Raw genomic sequence first — 19582 nt, forward strand, 5'->3', positions numbered from 1 at the left:
AAGACCTGTTTGCTTTGAAATCTAGTTTGTTTGATGTCAAAAAGCCATTTTAGCTTTCTTTTAACTAGTATTACTATGTCATATCTTACTCTGTCATTTTATTTTTAATGTATTTTTTCCTAAATATTTAAAGTGTGTGTGTCTTGTAGGCAGCATACAATTGGCTCTAGTTTTTTTAATTCAGTCTGACAGTCTTTGACTTTTAACTGGGATGTTTAGTGTGCTCACTTATAGGGTGAAGTTTGAGTCTAATATCTTGCTGTTTGTTCCACCTGCTCTTTGTTCCTTTTTTTTTTTTTTTTGGTTATTTTTAGGTTGAGTATTTTTTTGGATTTTGTGTATTGTCATTAGTGGATGACACTGACATCAGTAATAAAAATAAATGTAAATGGATTAAGTCGAAGTTCTAAAAGTCCCATGGTGAACTTCTTAAGACAGATCTAGAGAATGATGAGAAATTTAAAGTGAAAATATTACGAGTGATAAAAAGGGAACAGTCTACCTTAGGAAGATAGGACAGTTATGATTTTGTGTTCCAGAAACATAAATTCATTATATATAATGCAGATGCTGACAGAATTATAAGATTTTCATAAAATTACTATCTGTAGTGAGTGATTAAAAATAAATTATTTTATTTTATTTAAATCTGATAAACTAATAGTTCCAACTAACAAAAGATTGTAAGAATAGAAGATCCTTGAAAAAGAAAATTGAGAGCTTTATTTAAAAGGTATATGTGGAATTCTGAATCCCAAACTGAAGAATATATATTCTTTTTAAATCCACATGGAACAGTTTCAACATTTTGTCACATACTAAGGTATATAGAATTCTGAAGAAATTTAATAAATTTATATAAACAACATGTTCTGTGACCACAGTATAATTAAGATAGACATCAAAAACACAGTTTAAAAATTTACATATATGTACGTAAGTACGCATTTAAATATATGTTATGGCTTCCCTGGTGGCGCAGTGGTTGAGGGTCTGCCTGCAGATGCAGGGGACGCGGGTTTGTGCCCCGGTCCGGGAAGATCCCATATGCCGCGGAGCGGCTGGGCCCGTGAGCCATGGCCGCTAAGCCTGCGCGTCCAGAGCCTGTGCTCCACAATGGGAGAGGCCACAACAGTGAGAGGCCCGCGTACCTCAAAAAAAAAAAAAAAAAAATTAAATATATGTTAAATATCTACATAGTTCTTAAGTGAAGGAGGACATTGCCATTGGAATGATAAATTATTAAAATAGATGTAGCTAAAGGATATTTAGAAGGAAACTTTTAGTCTGAAATGAAGTTTAAGAAATTATGAATAAGTGAAAAAAGACAGAAAAAAGGACAATGGTATAGAAGCATAAAATGGAAGGAAATCACAGAGGCAGTGATGAAATAACAAGAGAGTGCCATGAAATAGTTGAGAGGATCAACATACCCAGTATTGGATCTTTGAATAAATTAATTTAATAGAAGATACTCTGACAAGGTTGATTAGGAAAAATGAAGAAAATGTCCAACAGTATATTGGGAAGAAAAATGGGACATGACTACAAATACAGTAGAAATTTAAATAATAAAAATATTTTACAAAGTAAGTATGGATATAGCATTTACTATATACCAGGCACTATTCTATGTGCTTTACAAAAATGAGCAACTTTATTCAGGTAGAATCTACATGAAGAAGATAGTTTTCCAGGAAATTGTAATTACCAAAAATGACTTAAGAAAGAGTATAATTTAAACTAAGAAACATTACATAAATTATATTGGAAGTATATAGTCAAAAGACATCAAAAAACATCAGATCCAGACTAATGGAAAAATTTTACCAGATCTTTAAATATCTGTTATCTATCATAAACACTTTTTTTCCTAAAAGAATACAAAATGTACCAAAGCTAACATCTCAGTCTTTGAGATTGATGTAATGTTAATAACGAGTCAGCATAAGAACACTGTAAGAAAACGAAATTAAAGCCCAACTCTATTATAAACATAAATACCATAATCTTAAAATACTGACAAATCAAAATTAGTAGGATACTTACTAAAACAAAACAAGAAAGCAAGACTTGGTAGGGTTAATCAAAGGAATGAAAGGAATGTTTCATTATCAGAAAAATCTCTTGATTGTAACTCAAGAGTTTAAAGGGCAGAAGTACATGAACATATAAGTAGAAATGAATAGAATAATATTAATTTTTAAAATAACATTCAATTATATTTGATCCTCATTCATGGCCAAATTATTCAGCAAACTAAGAGTAAAAGGAACTACCTTAACTTTATTAAAGGTATCTATTTAAAAGTCTACCTTTGGAGGAAATAAGGTCAAGGAGGGATACACATAGTATGCATTCAATAAATATTTGAATGAAAGCTATAAATCTTGGTATTTATATGATACCAGTTATGTTATATCGTTATTCTTGGTGAGCTATAAGCAACTATCTTTTAAAAGACATAAACCCAGTTGTAGTGGGTTTTATGAATATCATTTGTATGGCACTTGATAATGTATTAGTTTGTTAGGGCTTCCGTAACAAAACACCACAGGCTAAGAGGCTTAAACAACAGAAATTTATTTTCTCAGTGTTCTGGAGGCTGGTAGTCCAAGATCAAGGTACTGGCAGTTTGGTTTTTCCTGAGACCTCTCTCTCCGGCTGCAGATGGCTGCCTTCTCGTTTTGTCCTCTGAAGGGCTTATCTCCAAATATAGTTACACTATGAGGTACTGGTGGTTGGGACTGGAACAAATGAGTTTGGGGTAGGGACACGATTCAGCCCATAGCAGTTTACAAAGCTGTCTCACATACAGCTTCATGCTTGATCTAACAAACCAGCAAAGCAAGCAGTGGTAGATATTATTCCAGTTTTACACATTAACAGACTCTGAGCCACATAATTGGTGTGTGGCAGGACTAGGACTTCAAACTGGTTGTCTTGAGTACAAAATCAGTAGTCTTTTAACTACCATGCTTATTTTGCTAAAGTTGGATTTCTCACTTTTTACCTTTGGTATAACTTAATGTTTCCTAGATTGATAGAGGTTAAGACTTTTTTCTGTGTGTTAGGTCGTAACATTTCTCTGTTCCCTGGAGTGCAATTTGAGAAATCCTTGTTTGAAGGTCGTTGACTTTTAGGGGTTTGTTCATTTATATACATAATGGCTTCACTGTACCAGTCTAAAATACATTTGTAGTTGCTTAGAATTGGATTTATGCTAATATACAATGAGAGAAAAATACATTAAAATCAGATACATTTACTCAATAACTTTACTGTTATAATGGAAATTAATAAACCTAGATTCTTAACTTTCAAACCCACTTTGAAAGAAGCTATTGTGTTGGCCAAAAAGTGCCTTCGGTTTTTAAGTAAAAATAAAAGACACATTTTTCATTTTCACCTAGAACTTTATTGAACAACGTACTCACCCTTTTGTTCCACTACCTTCTGCCATTTTTCAGACAACTTCATAATTCCGTCTTCTGAAAACTTTTTATCTTTTTGAGCAAAGAACTGTTCCAGGTACCTTTTGCAGTTTTCCAGGGAATTGAAATTTTTTCCATTAAAAGAATTTTGTAAAGACCTAAATACGTGGAAATCTGAAGGTGCAGTGTCTGTTGAATACAGCAGATGAATCAGAACGTCCCAGCCAAGCTGTAACAGTTTTTGCCTGGTCATCAAAGAAACATGCGGACTTGCGTTGTCCTGATGGAATATTATGCGTTTTCTGTTGACGCTTTTTGTCGAGTGCTGCTTTCAGTTGGTCTGATTGGGAGCAGTACTTGTTGGAATTAATTGTTTGGTTTTCCGGAAGGAGCTCATAATAGAGGACTCCCTGCCAGTCCCACCATATACACAGCATCACCTTCTTTGGATGAAGACCGGCCTTTGGTGTGGTTGGTGGTGGTTCATTTTGCTCGCCCCATGATCTGTTCTGGTCCACGTTATTGTTCAGTATCCACTTTTCATCGCCTGTCATAACTTGTTTTTTTGTTTTGTTTTGTTTGTGTTTTTGCGGTACACAGGCCTCTCACTGTTGTGGCCTCTCCCGTTGCGGAGCACAGGCTCCGGACGCGCAGGCTTAGCGGCCATGGCTCACGGGCCCAGCCGCTCCGCGGCATGTGGGATCTTCCCGGACCGGGGCACGAACCCGTGTCCCCTGCATCGGCAGGCGGACTCAACCACTGCGCCACCAGGGAAGCCCTGTCATAACTTGTTTTAAAAACGGAATATTTTCATTACGTTTAAGTAGAGAATCGCGTGCGGAAATACGGTCAAGGTTTTTTTCACTTACGTGGAACCCAAACATCAAAGCAATGAACGTAACCAAGCTGTTGCAAAGGATTTTCAACACTTGATTTGGATATTTTGAGTATGTCGGCCATCTCCCGCATGGTATAACGTCAATTGTTCTCAATTAATGTCTCAATTTGACTGCTATCAACTTCAACTTGTCTACCCGACTGTGGAGCATTGTCCAGCGAGAAACCTCTAGCACGAAACTTTGCAAAACACTTTTGACATGTTCAGTCAGTCACAACACCTTCTCCATTTGCTGCACAAATCTTTTTTTTTCATTTTGGTTGCGTTTTTACCTTTCTTGAAATAATAAAGCATAATATGCCGAAAATGTTGCTTTTTTTCTTCCATCTTCAGTGTTAAAATGGCTACACAAAAATTCACCAATTTTGAGAAGTCTTTCTTTAAATGCACCCTAATATGACAGCTGTCATATACAATCTAACAAAACTTTTGAATGAAGTTAAAGACAACCAAGTGCTACTACAGCCAGCTTACAGAAAAAACCGAACAAAACTTTTAGCCAACCCAATATTTTTCTTTATCTCAGTTTTTTCAGTATATAACAAGAATACTTTCCATTTTCCTTCTTTATTAAGGATTTTGGGGGTGCCAATGCATAGTAATTTTTTTATTCAGACAGTTCTTTTCCTCAAACAGTTGCGATCTTGTAGTAAGAGTGAGTTGATATCTAAGAGCTCAGAGATCCTCATGATGTTTCAGCAAGTTCATCGAAAGCCCATGGCGTCCTTTGTTACCACTCCTGTTCCACCAGACTTTACCAGGTATGACACATTTTCTTTTTACTTTATTTTCTTTTGAAGTTTATGTGCAAATGCATATACCTGTTTCAAAAGAAAGCTATTGCTAACAACTAGAACTCAGGTAGTTCTCGTTGACCAATAAGGTAAGTCTTCATTTCTTTGTGAATTAACAAGCCAGATACAATATTTATATTTTATTCAAGCACTGAATATTAATAAAAGGGCTGGGTATTTGCTCTTGTTAAATAGATTTGAGTCAACTAAGGATATTCATTAATAGTCCAAGGCTGCCTCTTTGATAGTGTGGTAAGCCATTTCAGTTTTGAAGATACCTTTTCTGAATTACTCTATCCGTCATCAGTGGAATGAAACGAGTTTTGATATAAATACCATATATGAAGATAAGGGTTTTACAATTCAGAATAGGGTACATGGATCTCCTGTATCAGAGCCAGCAGGAGTGTTGTTCCAAAATGAAAATTCTCAGGCCTGTTCCCTGACAGTCTTTGGAGGTGGTATCTAGAAAATGAATCTTGAGCACCTCAAGTAACTCTGCAGTAGAGTTTGGGTACCATTGATAGAGGTAAACTCCTATACTGATACTACTTGCAACAGGTTATCAGGCAAGCAACTCTGCTTGACTTCTTTTTTTAAAAAAAATATTTATTTATTTATTTGACTGCGCCAGGTCTTAGTTGCCGCACGTGGGATCTTCGTTGTGGCATGTGGGATCTTCAGTTGCGGCATGTGGGGTCTAGTTCCCTGACCAGGGAACAAACCTGGACACCCTGCATTGGGAGTGAGGAGTCTTAGCCATTGGACCACCAGGGAAGTCCCTCTGCTTGACTTCTTGAGTGTCAGTCTCTGTCACATCCAGTGATTATTTTGATTTCTTTTTTTTTAAAATTTATTTATTATTACTATTTTTGGGGGCTGTGTTGGGTCTTCCTTGCTGCGTGCGGGCTTTCTCTAATTGCAGCGAGCGGGGACTACTCTTCGTTGTAGTGCGTGGGCTTCTCATTGTGGTAAGCTTCTCTTGTGGAGCTTGGGCTCTAGGTGTGCGGGCTTCAGTCGTCATGGCACGTGGGCTCAGTAGTTGTGGCTCATGGGCTCTAGAACGCAGGCTCAGTAGTTGTGGTGCACGGGCTTAGTTGCTCCACGGCATGTGGGATCTTCCCAGACCAGGGCTCAAATCATGTCCCCTGCATTGGCAGGCCGATTCTTAACCACTGCGCCACCAGGGAAGTCCCTATTTTGATTTCTTTTTCCTTTCTAATTGCACAAGGGACTCAGAGCCCCAGTAATACCTTCCTTTCACTACCTTCTTTTTTGGGTATAGATGGAAGGGACTGAAACTGGGGTTGGGATGGGGGAGGTAGGAGGCACATCAATAAAGAAAAAACCACCAAAAAATAAAACTCTGATAATTAAGGAGATTTCCCTGGGAAAGGGTCACCTTAGGGCCCTCTCCCTCTCTAGTAAACCTTACTGTCTTATTGGAAAACTTGCCTTATAACTTAACTGTAATTTTTACTAGAAACTTAGTTTATGATTTGCAGTATAGAGGAAGCAGGTGTTCCATCTGTTGATTCATTGATCAGCAAAGAAAAGAGGCCAAATAAGAAAGGCTAGGGGCTTCCCTGGTGGTGCAGTGGTTAAGAATCTGCCTGCCAGTGCAGAGGACACGGGTTCGAGCCCTGGTCCGGGAAGATCCCACGTGCCGCGGAGCAACTAAGCCTGTGCACCACAACCACTGAGCTTGGGAGCCACAACTACTGAAGCCCGTGCACCTAGAGCCCACGCTCCACAACAGGAGAAGCCACTGCAATGAGAAGACTGTGTACCGCAATGAAGAGTAGCCCCCGCTTGTGGCAACTAGAGAAAGCCTGCGTGAAGTAAGGAAGACCCAATGCAGTCTTTTTTTATTTATTATTAAATAAATAAAAACATACATACATACATACATATGTAAAAAGAAGAAAGAAAGGCTAGCATTTATGGACATTAAGTTACAGACCAAAGTTTAGATGTTCAAAGCAGTGGTGATTGTTTCTAAGCTTTGAGATCATGGAACTGAGTACCTTATATTCCATCGGTTGATGATTTGTGATAGAGCCACAATGGTGAATAAAAGGTCATTAAACAAAGTAATGTTATTTATTAAAGGTCATCTATGTGCTCAGCACTGTTGTAAGTCCTGCATAGGAGCCATGGAAGAGGAAGTAATCTTACTGGATATATATTCCACATGAAATGGTAGATAATTGTATATTAAAATTGAATTTGTTACTTAGTTACATCAGAAATTCTGAGAAGTCAGGGTAGACTGCTGTGGTAAAGACGACTTCATAGCCTAGAAAGGAATTATGGAAGACCTTGAAAGATACTTAGAATTTCATTAGGCAGATGAGAATAGGATATGTATACAAGAACAAAAATATGGGGATGTGATAAGAGCTGCTATATTTGGAAGTCAGCAGAGAAATCATTTCAACCAGAATTTGAAGGGCTGTATTGTTGGGGCATTTAAGTCTCTCAGGGAGGACTTAAATAGCAGAAAAGTACAGTTCTCAGTCCATAAAGAGTTTTGGTTTCTGGGAGAGTGGTCAAGTTGGGATGGAAAACCAGTTTTTATGTAGCTGACCAGTCTGTTTTCTCAAGGGAACAACGGATACTTATCCTGTTTTTCTTCTATTCATCCCTTAAGTCATGATGAAGTCTCTGGTCTAAAGATTTGCAAATCAGTATTTTTCAGAATAGTGGGCTAGAGATGTTTTGAGGCTAGCCTCTCCATATTCCGTGAAGCTTCACTGACATCATCGTGAGATGAATCCAGTCATCATAAAGACCAGAGTAGAAGAGGTATAGAAATAAAAGTTTGAGAACATAAAGCTGTGCCTTATTTGCAGACACAGAGTGGTAACACCAGTATGATTATAGATAACCTCTGAACAAGTGAGCATAATGTGGAGATGTTAATAAATACTTAAGGATGGTAGAATTGATAGAAGTAGGTGGCTTGGTGGTCTTTGTGGCTTTGTGTATATATGTAAAGAATGCAAAAGAAATTTTGAGTAAATACTTCTACCAAATTACAAGAATTTTCCAGCAAATATTTGTAAATATCCATTCATTCAGTGAATATTTGAATGCCAGCTATGTACCAGGCACGTGCCAGGTACAAGTAGAGAGCACAATAGAGAGTTCTTCTTTCCTCATATTATGATTTAGTGAAAAAGATAGGTGATTGAAGCAGTAATAAAATAAAATGTGATGACTGGTGATAGGGGAAGTATATGTATCCTGTTTTAATGTTTCCCCATAGCACTAATTTATTATAATGTTATTTGTATCTGAAAAGTTTTGGCTAAAAAATTATACATATGTAGGAGTATGTCATAGTAGGATTGATAATTGTTTTCTGTGCTCTGAATGTTAACATTTATTCTCAGCAAGTGAGAGCCATACTGTACCCTCTTGGTTAGTAAGCTTTAGCTACCTGTATGCTTTAACTTGTAAGCTTTCTATCTCGCTGTTCTAAGTTAAACATGTCCTCTTCATCTTCTGTTTATTTTGTGTCTTGGTGAGCTCTTTGACCCCCAAGAGCTGATTAAAAATAGGACAGTGATATTCTGGTCTTAGAACAAAAACAATAACAAAGGAAATATATCACACCGAGTATTAAGGACATGGTAGAAGAAACAGTATGAAGATCAGCAGGCAACTGGGGATTGCCTGCATAATGTCTATAGACATTTTGAAAGATGTTTAGTGGGAGAACTGAACGACGTTTGTGCAGTTGGAAGTTGCACAAAATTATAGCCAAAAGCATATTATAACTTGACCAAATTTGAAGACTATCCTGGAGAGATTCCTTGGAGCTCTGATTAGGTTTTTGGTTCCAGGAAGGCTTCCCAGGCATTAATTGCATTGGTTCTGATAATTGGAGTTTTGTGTATATTGAATGCTAAGAGAGCATATCAGTGGGGAGAAGTTAGAGCAGACCTCCAAAGGTATGTGACTTCTAATTTGTTATCTGAAGGAATTGTAAGGATTAACCAGACAAAAGGATCTAAGAATGAGGAATGTGAGAAAAGGTAACTACTGCCTAGGGCTATGGTTAGGGGTGCTTGACAATTGGATAATAGCTCTACAGTTAACAGTTGCAAGGCAAACCACATCTACTTGTGAAAAAGATGTGAGCTGTTTAGCTACATATACTTAACCATAAAATAAGACTGATGTATTTTTAATAATGTATACTATATTTTCACTGGCAAACCACTAATTTCTCAGGTACTGTCACCCTGTGAAAATGCTTTAGATGCATTTTATGTCTTATTTTGGTAATAACACATTTTCATGAATTGAACTTTAGAAAATATAGCTGAATATGTGGTGAAATGGCTTGCAGTTTATCTTTTTGGTAAATTTATAATTTTATATATTAAATATATTATACTGTATTACAACACTATGTATGATAAGTGTCTTTATCATAAATGTTTTACTATCTCTGACTTTTGAGGTGTTCTAATGACAGTGCTAGAGACTATTAGCGTGCTGTGGGTGTAGTTTAGTTCTCTTTGAAGATGTAGTTTAGTTCTATGGATGTAGTTTAGTTCTCTTTGGAGAAGACTGTATGGAACTAAAGTTCCCTAGGTAATCTTGCCTTGCCATGAAACTGTTAATGTGCTTATCCTGCTTGACCCCTATGTGATTATGTATTCTTATCCTATAAAATTGTATAGATTTATTTGCTAGTAAATAGTCTCAAAGTATTTAGGGTCTGTCAATATTCCTCATAATTTGTTCCGAAGAAGGAAGTTTGGGGATTTATTGTAATATCTTATCCTTTTGTTGTTTCTTTTGATTTTTTAAAATAGTTTATATGTTTTCTATTTCAGGTGTCCAGCCTAAGCACCTAATTTCTTTCTTTTCCCATTTCCATATTAGTTTTTAAATATCTCTTATAGTTATTTTAATACTTAATCATATATTGCCTTTTTTTAAAAAAGCTATATTATAAAGTATTTGTTGAGTCTCCAATTTAATTGCAAACCTTTGATGTCAGCTTTTGATGGTTTTATGAACTCATTTGATTTAATGTTTAATAAAGTTTTAAAAATATTTCTTAAGGCCTTATTTTAGTTTAATAAAATTTGTAAGATGTTAGAGACTTAACTTTGTTTCTTTTTTTTAAATTAAGATTTATTTATTTTGGGGGGCTGCCTTGGGTCTTCATTGCTGAATGAGGGCTTTCTCTAGTTGTGGCAAGTGGGGGCTACTCTTCGTTGCGGTAGCGGGCTTCTCGTTGCGGAGCATGGGCTCTAGGAGCGCGGGCTTCAGTAGTTGCAGCACGTGGGCTTCAGTAGTTGCGGTGCGTGGGCTCAGTAGTTGCTGCGCAGGCTCTAGGGCACGCGGGCTTCAGTAGTTGTGTCTCATAGGCTTAGTTGCTCCCTGGCATGTGGGATCTTCCCCGACCAGGGATCGAACCCGTGTCTCTTGCATTGGGAGGCAGATTGTTAACCACTGCACCACCAGGGAAGTCTGACTTTGTTTCTTAATTAAATGAAATGTTAAACTTGTATAAGCCAAATAATTTTTTTCTCTTTTGTTTCTTTTTAGTGAATTGGTACCATCTTATGATTCAGCTACTTTTGTTCTAGAGAATTTCAGGTAAGAGTTTTTGACAACTTTAGTGTTTTTTTGTATGTGTACGTAAGTAAGAGCTAGGTAGGTGTCGTTCCTGGGTAGCATACAGACCTAATGAACTTTGTCACTCAGTGTGTAGTCTTCGAAGAAACAAGTTTTGTATTAGATACATAGAGGTCATTTGTCTGGATTGTTTTATATCTTCTAGATGGATTGCTCCTGTAGGGTGGGGAATGGAACTTTTTTTTTTTTTTTTTAAAGAAGAGGGTCTACTTAGCCTTTGCTAGTAAGGTAAGGTGAATGGGATGATAGAGATCAATGAGCCCTCCTACCCATCCTCAGAAATAAGAGTGGTGGGAAGTAAGAAATTGTGGATGGGAGGGTATTATTGTAAGAAATTTGTAAGCTTTGTAACTTGCATGCTAAGTTTGTTGGCTTTTACAGCTTTTTCTCTAAGATTAGAAGCCAAGATATTAAAACACAAAGGTCCTAAGGGACTTGTCTTAAAGGGCAGCATGGAAGTGGGGAATGAAGAATATAAAAGGGTCTTGCCTTGGGAAGAGAAAATCCCAAGAGGTGATACCATCAAACTAAGGCCAAACTGAGAACGTATACCACTCCCCATTTAATTTGTTTTTTCTTATGGGATAATTTTGTGGCTAAAATATAAACCGAGGATTACCCCACATTTTTTTTCCATATTAAAAAAGGATAATTATACTGCGGGGATGTGAGGAAGAAACTTTTTTTTTTTCCTTTAACGGTGGAAGACTGTTGAAGTGGTAATTAGATTCAAGGCACTTAGTTATATTTTTCTTTTCCCTTAAATGACAAAATTTTGAGGGTTTTTTTTTTTTAACCTGAAACTTACTGCTGAATATTTCTGTATCATTAAAGTTTCTTTTATTTCAGAATGTTAGTATACATAAATTTATACAGTGAAATTTTGACTTCTTCAGTCACCTTCATTTACTGGTCCAGGACTTCAAATAAGTAACATGAAGTGGTTGGGTTTTGTTTTTGCCTGTTTGCTATTTCCCAACAGTTTTGATCTTGGGATTCAGTTGGTTTTCTTTTACTTTAGTACTTTGCGTCAGAGAGCAGATCCTGTTTACAGTCCACCTCTTCAAGTTTCAGGACTTTGTTGGAGGTTAAAAGTTTACCCAGTAAGTTTTTCATTATTTCTAATAAATTTTGAAACCAAGATCTTTCTTTTAGGGTTCGATAGTACACTGGTTCACTTTTTTAGTGGAGAAAGGAATTAAAGTAATGACAATTTTCTTTATAGGATATGTTGCTAAACCTGTGAAAAAAATGGCTTAAATATAAACAGTGTAACCACTGGCATATTACTGAACCTTATTTCACTAACATTTAGAAGAAATGTTTAAAATTCTTATTTTAAAAATCATTTAAAAAAATACATTTACAGATGGTCATCAGAAACACATGTGTGTTGACTGCATACTCATGGTGCATTCCAGTATGTTTCTTTGACCTGTAGATTTGCTGCATGTTGGCAGCTGGACCCAGTGGTATGATGAGCTGCATAGTCAATTCCTATGGCAAGAATATAAGCAGTAGTGTGTGCTTTTATCACATCATATCTAGTTGCATATCTTTTTGTCATATTGATGCGCATTGCCTACATCTGTTAATTCACTGGAAGTTGCAGAATAGTGATTCTCATTTTGTTTCTTTTTTGCTTATTACGTGTAATGCTTTTATATAGAGATGCTTACCTTTACCTATTGTTTGGTTATCCAGTATTACAGTTCATATAGAATAGGCAAGACTCTTTCCTGTTACTTAGTGATTTTCCTTATTCTCTGAAAGTAATTAACTAGGTTTTTTAAAAAAAATATCATTATGAACTCATGGATTTATACATATTTAGTCTCTTTAAGTTGGCTTCTGTGTCACTTTGCTCTGACCCTAATAGTCTAGTAGTGATGCTAGTAGTTAGCTTTCTTGTCCTCTTCCGTGGCAAGATGTTCTAGTCTCATCTTGTACATTTCCTACTCTGTACCTGAAATTGGTCATTTTATCCAAAAAGCCCTGATTTCTTTTAGTGGGAAAATTGTATTTCAAGACCAAACTGGGCGTTAAGGGTGCTCATTTCTACCAGGTTAGTCACTGTTTCTAGGCTTTCTTCATGAACAGAACTAGGGAATTACATAGGCAAATGTATGTGGGGGTTTGGGAAGGGGGAGGGATTAATATGTATGTATGTGTGTATTTAAAAATTTATCTAATAGACTCTATTTTTTAGAGCAGTTTTAGGTTAACAGCAAAATTGAGTGGAAAGTACAGAGAGCTCTATTCGCACCCTCTGCCCCTGCACGTGCACAGCCTCCGCCACTATCAACATGCCCTGTGCCAGAGTGGTACATTTTTTGCACTTGATGAATTTACATTGACACATTATCACCCAAAGTCCTAGTTCATTCTTGGTGTTATACATTTTAGAAGTTTTATTTGTTTGTTTTTAGCCCAAAGACCATACTTTGAGAAAAACTGGGTAGGAGTGTGCTTAAAATTGAAGTGGAAAAACTCCGGTGATCTTAATAGAGAAAAAATATTTATGAACACTTTACAATTGCTATATAATTGTAGAATATCAGGGTGTCATATGTATGTATGTATTTTTTAGAGATAAAATAACTCCTGAGTTAATGCTCATGTTTACAATTCAAATTAAGGATTAAAGAGTTTTTTAAACATAATCTCTTTACATTATACCTGTATCTCCTTTCTTCTATTCTAGGAATCCTACTTTTTGAAGCCATAGGAAATGATAGAATTATAATCTCATAATCAATCACTTATTTGCCTTATTTCACCTTACAAACACAAAAATCTCAGAAGGGGAACTCTAATTCCATCACTGATTTGATTACTGAGAAATGTTTAAAATTTTATTTGGAAATATACTCTCCACATTTCACTGTGCCATGTCTGGACAACAGTTAGGGTGTTCAAAGCTTGTTCTCTAGTAAATTCTACTGGAAGGGCTAATGAAAGCAATATTTCCTGAATTTTTGTGTGTTGAAAATAGTTTGTATCCTTTATAAGCTAAAGCCAGTATTGCTGGATGCAGAATTCTTGGCTCATGTTTTCTTTCACTGGGTATCTTAAATATTCAATTCCATTTTCTTTTGGTAAAGTCTGATGATAAACTGATCCTTAAAAGGCATTTGCTAATATTGTCTGGATGCCCAAATAATCTAATTCTTTTTTTAAGTTACATAATTTACTACTATATGTTTTGGTTGTTCTCGGTCAGTATTCTCAGTTACATGCTGGGCTCTTTCAATATGTAGTTTTAGACTTTTTAAAGAAAACGTTTCCTGAATTATAGTTTTAAATACTTACTTTGTTTCTGTCTTTGGTTTTCTCTCTTGGGACTTGTATTATCTTCATTTTGCATCTTCCTTGCCTGTCTTCAATATTTACCACTTTTTCTCTGAACTTCTCAGCTTTTTCTTCATTTCTTTTTAATTTTTAAAATTTTCTTTTGTTCACTTATTTTTTGAGAGATATAAACTGTTGTGCTGATTTGCTCTTGTGTTCCTTTTAGTTCAGTCTTTATTTCTTACATAACTTTTCCTTTTATTTCTCTTTCCTTAGTCCTATTACCTGGTTTCTGAGTTTTTCTAATACTGATTTGTGTTATTCTTTCATATCATATTATTTTCTTATTTTTTCTTTTCTTCCTGTGGGCCGTCATATTATTTTCTTAGTGTCTATTAGGTTCTTCTGAAATGGTTACAATTTTGATCTTTGAGTATGTTTTTCTAGGGTGCTTTCATTGTCTGTAGGGATGTTATTTTCTTTATTTCCTCTTTTTTTAATCTTGGTAAGTGATGCATAACATAAAATTTACCATTTTTATCATTTCTAAGTGTACATTTAGTATTGTTAAGTATATTTACATTGTTTTGTAACCAACTTCCAGAACTCTTTCTACTTGCAAAACTGAAGCTCTCTGCCCGTTAAACAGTAATTCCCCATTTCCCCCTCTCCTCAGCCCCTGGCAACCACCATTCTACTTTCTCTATGAATTTGACTACTCTAGAATCTTCATATATGTGGAATCGTAACACAGTAACATCTTCTTGTTACTGGCTTCTTTTACTTAGCATAATGTTTGTAAGGTTCCTCCGCTTTGTAGCGTGTGTCAGGATTTCCTTCCTTTTTAAGACTGAATAATATTCCGTTGTATGTATATACCACATTTTGTTTATTCGTTCATCTGTCAGTGGACACTTGGGTTGTTTCTACCTGTTGGCTATAGTGACTAATGCTGCTGTGAACATGGGTGTGCAAATATCTCTTCAATATCCTGCTTTTGATTCTTTCAGATATATGCCCAGAAATACTATTGCTGGATCATACGGTAATTCTGTTTTTAGTTTTTTGAGGAACCATATTGTTATCTACAGTGGTTGCACCATTTTACATTCCCACCAACAATGCACAAGGGTTCCAGTTTTTCCATATCTTTGTCAATACTTTTTGTTTTCTGTTTCTTAGATAGTAGCCATCCTGATGGGTGTGAGGTAATTCATTGTGGTTTTGATTTGCACTTCCCTAATGATTAATGTTGTTGAGCATCTTTTTATGTGCTTATTCATGGCCATTTGTATATCCTGTTTAGAGAAATGTGTATTCAAGTCCTTTGCCCATTTTTTAATCAAGTTTTTTGTCGTGTTGTAGGAGTTTTTATATTCTGGATATTGACCCCCTTATTAGATACCTGATTTACATGTATTTTCTCCTATTCTGTAAGGTTTCTTTTTACTCTGTTGATTGTGTCCTTTGCACAGAAGTTCTTAATTTTGTTGTTGTCCAGTTTGTCTATTTTTGCTTTTGGTTTCATATCCAGGAAATCCTTACCAACTCCAATGTCATGGAGCTTTTCCCCTATGTTTTCTTCTAAGGTTTTATAGTTTTAGGACTTATATTTAGATCTTTGATCTATTTTGAATTAATTTTTTTATGATGTAGGGGTCCAACATCATTCTTTTGCATGTGGATAGCCAGCCAGTGTGATAACAATCAGAAATCTGGTGCCTTGCTTTCTGAGAGATTTCCTCGTTCTTCTCCCCTTCTCATCTGGACCTTTTCCTTCCTTTGTTTGTATTATTTCTATGCTGTTTATCTTTTATTTTCCTCCTAGCATTTCCTTTGCAGTCTTTGGACCTGTCATAAAAGGCCGTGCATATTCGTTTTTAAGAGTTTAGAGTGACTCGACTGCATTTAGTTTTCAGACTTTTTTATGTTAGGCCCCCTTATACTCAGTTGGTATTATATTGAGCAACTCTTCAGTTTCAGCTGTCATATGTGGCTTGTGATGCTTTTCAGTGACTAACTTTTGTCCATTTTGTGGTTTTCCTTCTTTCGGGTCCATTAGATGTCCCATTGCTTCTCTTTCCTTTCTCCCACACTGTTGATATCATGCAGGTCTTTGTGGTTATAATTGGTATGTCTTTACCTGCTTGTGTTTTGGGGGTTGTGGAGATAACCTGTCATTTAATTTTGTTATAAATGTTGTTTGTGAGCTTTTGGTTTTGTTGTTCAGTTTTGTTTTGTTTTGTTTTATGTTTGGATTTAGAGAGTTGTAAAAACTATGCTGCCATTTTGGCAGTCTTCCCAGAATCCTCTGCCTATTGAAATTCTTAAAGCTAGGGACTTCCCTGGTGGTGCAGTGGTTAAGAATCCACCTGCCAATGCAGGGGACATGGGTTCAAGCCCTCGTCCGGGAAGATCCCACATGCCGTGGAGCAATTAAGCCCGTGCGGCATAACTACTGAGCCTGTGCTCCAGAGCCCATGCACCACAACTACTGAGCCCGCCTGCCACAGCTACTGAAGCCCGTGCGCCTAGAGCCCGTGCTCCACAGCAAGAGAAGCCACCACAATGAGAAGCCTGCACACTGCAACAAAGAGTAGCCCCTGCTCGCCACAACTAGAGAAAGCCCACATGCAGCAACGAAGACCCAACGCAGCCAAAAATAAATAAAGAAAGAAAAGAAAAGAAAATTCTTAAAGCTAGTATTTTGTTAGAGGTACAGATGGCATGTCAATAAAAGTAGTAAAAATTTTGTTCCTTAAGATTATGATAGGGCTTCCCTGATGGCGCAGTGGTTAAGAATCTGCTTGACAGTGCAGGGGACACGGGTTTGAGCCCTGGTCCGGGAAGATCCCACATGCCACGGAGCAACTAAGCCCGTGTGCCACAACTACTGAGGCCCTCGTGCCACAAATACTAGCCCATGCGCCTAGAGCCCATGCTCCGCAACGAGAAGCCACTGCAATGAGAAGCCTGTGCACCGCAATGAAGAGTGGCCCCCACTCGCCGCAACTAGAGAAAGCCTGCGCACAGCAACACAGACCCAACGTAGCCGAAAATAAATAAATAAATAAATTTATTTTAAAAATAAAAAGATTATGATAAAAATTAAGTCAAAGAAATTTCTAATCTTATTATCTGTTAAAATTAGGAGTGAAAAATGTTCATTATCTTTTATTAATTGATTTCATTCCAGAGAAATCGTTTTAGGAGCATAATTTAAAAGAAGAAAAAAACCCCCAGCTATTTGAACAAGGATATTGGTTGATTTTTAAAAACCAGTGTAATTTGCTATATAATTTATGTTCAGTAATATTCACTAATTTTAGCAAGTTTTCACAAATATATATAGTTGTATAATCATTGTCACAATCATGACTTTTATCACCCTCAGAAGTTATGTAATTTATCCTTTTCACATAATCCTTTTTTCTCCTTTCCTGGCCTCTCTGCAACCACTGATCTGTTTTTGTTACTATAGTTTTGCTTTTCCAGAATTTCATATAGTAGGATTATATAACATATAATCTTTTGTGTCCAGCTTTTTTCACTTAAGTGATGATTGATTTATTCGTGATATTTATTGAGTGATTACCATGTCAAACCCTGAAAGCTGCCTCAGGACCTTTTGGAGCAAAGTAGCCTAGAAATGAAGGGGTTAAGAAGTACATGTACCCCTCTATAGACATATTCCTGCCCTCAGCCCTCACAGTCTAGTTGGGGAAACAGATCTTTATACACATAGTTATAACAAATATAATCTTCTCACACAGTACTGGAGAAATACAGAGGGGAATAATTGTACTCATAAAAATCTCTGTAACAGAAATTTAAACAGCTTTTCAATCTCCAGACAGAATCTTATGTGGAATCCTAACATATAAAACATAGACATTGTGGGTTCGTGCCCCGGTCCGGGAAGATCCCACATGCCGCGGAGCGGCTGGGCCCATGAGACATGGCCACTGAGCCTGCGCGTCCAGAGCCCGTGCTCCGCAACGGGAGAGGCCACAACAGTGAGAGGCCCACATACCGCAAAAAAAAAAACAACATAGAAATTATATTTAATTACTTTCAACATCAATCAAGTGTGTTTTTTTTCTATTTTACTCTCTTTTGATCTTATATATCTTTTTTTTTTTTTTTGTCTCATTCCTAGTGAAATTGAGGCTTTTCTTTTTTTGGCGTTTTTCTTTGGGGTTTTGATTTTTCTTGGAGGCTCATTATTAATACTGTATGTGTTAAAACTCTTAACTCTTTTCATAGTAGTTGATGCTTTCTTTAGTTTGTATGCTTTCATATTTTTTTTAATTGCAAAAGTTTTAAATTGTTATAGATTCAGACCTCTTGGTCTTTTTATTATCTCTTATTGTTTTTAAGCTTAAAACTACTTTGGCATCCAGATATCTGTATTTTGTTTGTTTCATTGTGGCTTAAATTTTTACATTTAAATTGATCTGGAGTTTGTATAACATCTTTTTCTTTTTTTTTTAAGGATGGAAATGGAGTTGTTCGTGGTTACTACTTATCTGTGTTTCTGGAACTCTCAGCTGGCTTGCCAGAAACTTCCAAGTAAGACATGCAATTAAGTAACAAACTTTAGTGTGTGTTTACATACCTTCTTAGCATTTTTTATTAACTACTTTTGTTAATTACTACATTATGTCTGTTAAGATGTATACTAGTATGGAATCCCGGGAATAGTATGATGGCATAGACTGACAGTTCTCAAATTATATGGCCTCAGGACTCTTTATACTCTTATTAAATTTTACTGGGAATCCCAAAGAGTGTTTCTTTATGTGGGTTTTATCTATTGATATTTTCTGAATTAGAAATTGAAACAGAAAAAATTTTAAGTTTTTATTAATTCAGTTTAAAGTAATAATAAACCTATTACATATTAACATAAATAATATTTTCTTGAATAACTTTTTCTAAGGCAAAATAATACTTGGTGAGAAAACTTATTGTTTTGTGTTTTTAAAAAAAATCTCTTAATGTATGGCTTTTCAATTTACTGTAATACGTTGTTTTGGTTGAAGTATATGTATAAAATCTGGCCTCAGGGATTTTGGATTTCATATGTAGTTGGGAAAAGTTTTTTTTATATGAGATACAATTCACATAAAATTCACCTTATAAATAAGTGTACAATTCAGTAGATTTTAGTATAGTCACTGAATTCTACAGCTATCACCAATATCTAATTTCAGAACATTTCATCACCCCACAAAGCGACCCTGTACTCATTAGCAGTCACTTCCCTTTCCCCTCCCCACCCAGTCCCTGACAACCATTAATCTTTTTGTTAGGGAGGAACACTTTAAAAAGCAGTTTTAGATAACTGTGAATTATCTTTGATTTTACCCCCAAATTGAACAAGTGGTTGTTTCTTAAATGTAATTTGCAATATGAAATCTGGAACCATATCAGTGAATTTATTTCACTGTGTTACATTAAAATCCTTTGGTTTGGTATGAGATGTCTGCTTCCAGTTA

The 19582-nt window shown here is 36.0% G+C and overlaps 1 protein-coding gene across 3 annotated transcripts in view; it reads left to right on the forward strand.

Annotated features, from left to right (window-relative positions):
• The window catches only part of TRIM37 (tripartite motif containing 37), a 114806-nt gene that overhangs the window by 26100 nt on the left and 69124 nt on the right, over positions 1–19582 (forward strand). For 2 of the 3 annotated variants that reach the window (XM_065896411.1, XM_065896413.1), the window contains exons 9-12: positions 4969–5093; positions 10701–10751; positions 11812–11893; positions 18577–18653. In XM_065896411.1, coding sequence (XP_065752483.1) covers positions 4969–5093; positions 10701–10751; positions 11812–11893; positions 18577–18653 — 335 coding nt within the window. The remainder of the gene's footprint in view (positions 1–4968; positions 5094–10700; positions 10752–11811; positions 11894–18576; positions 18654–19582) is intronic. The other variant, XM_065896412.1, reaches the window with a different exon arrangement.

Source organism: Phocoena phocoena, chromosome 19 (genome assembly GCF_963924675.1).
Source record: "Phocoena phocoena chromosome 19, mPhoPho1.1, whole genome shotgun sequence".
NCBI classification, from domain to species: domain Eukaryota; kingdom Metazoa; phylum Chordata; class Mammalia; order Artiodactyla; family Phocoenidae; genus Phocoena; species Phocoena phocoena.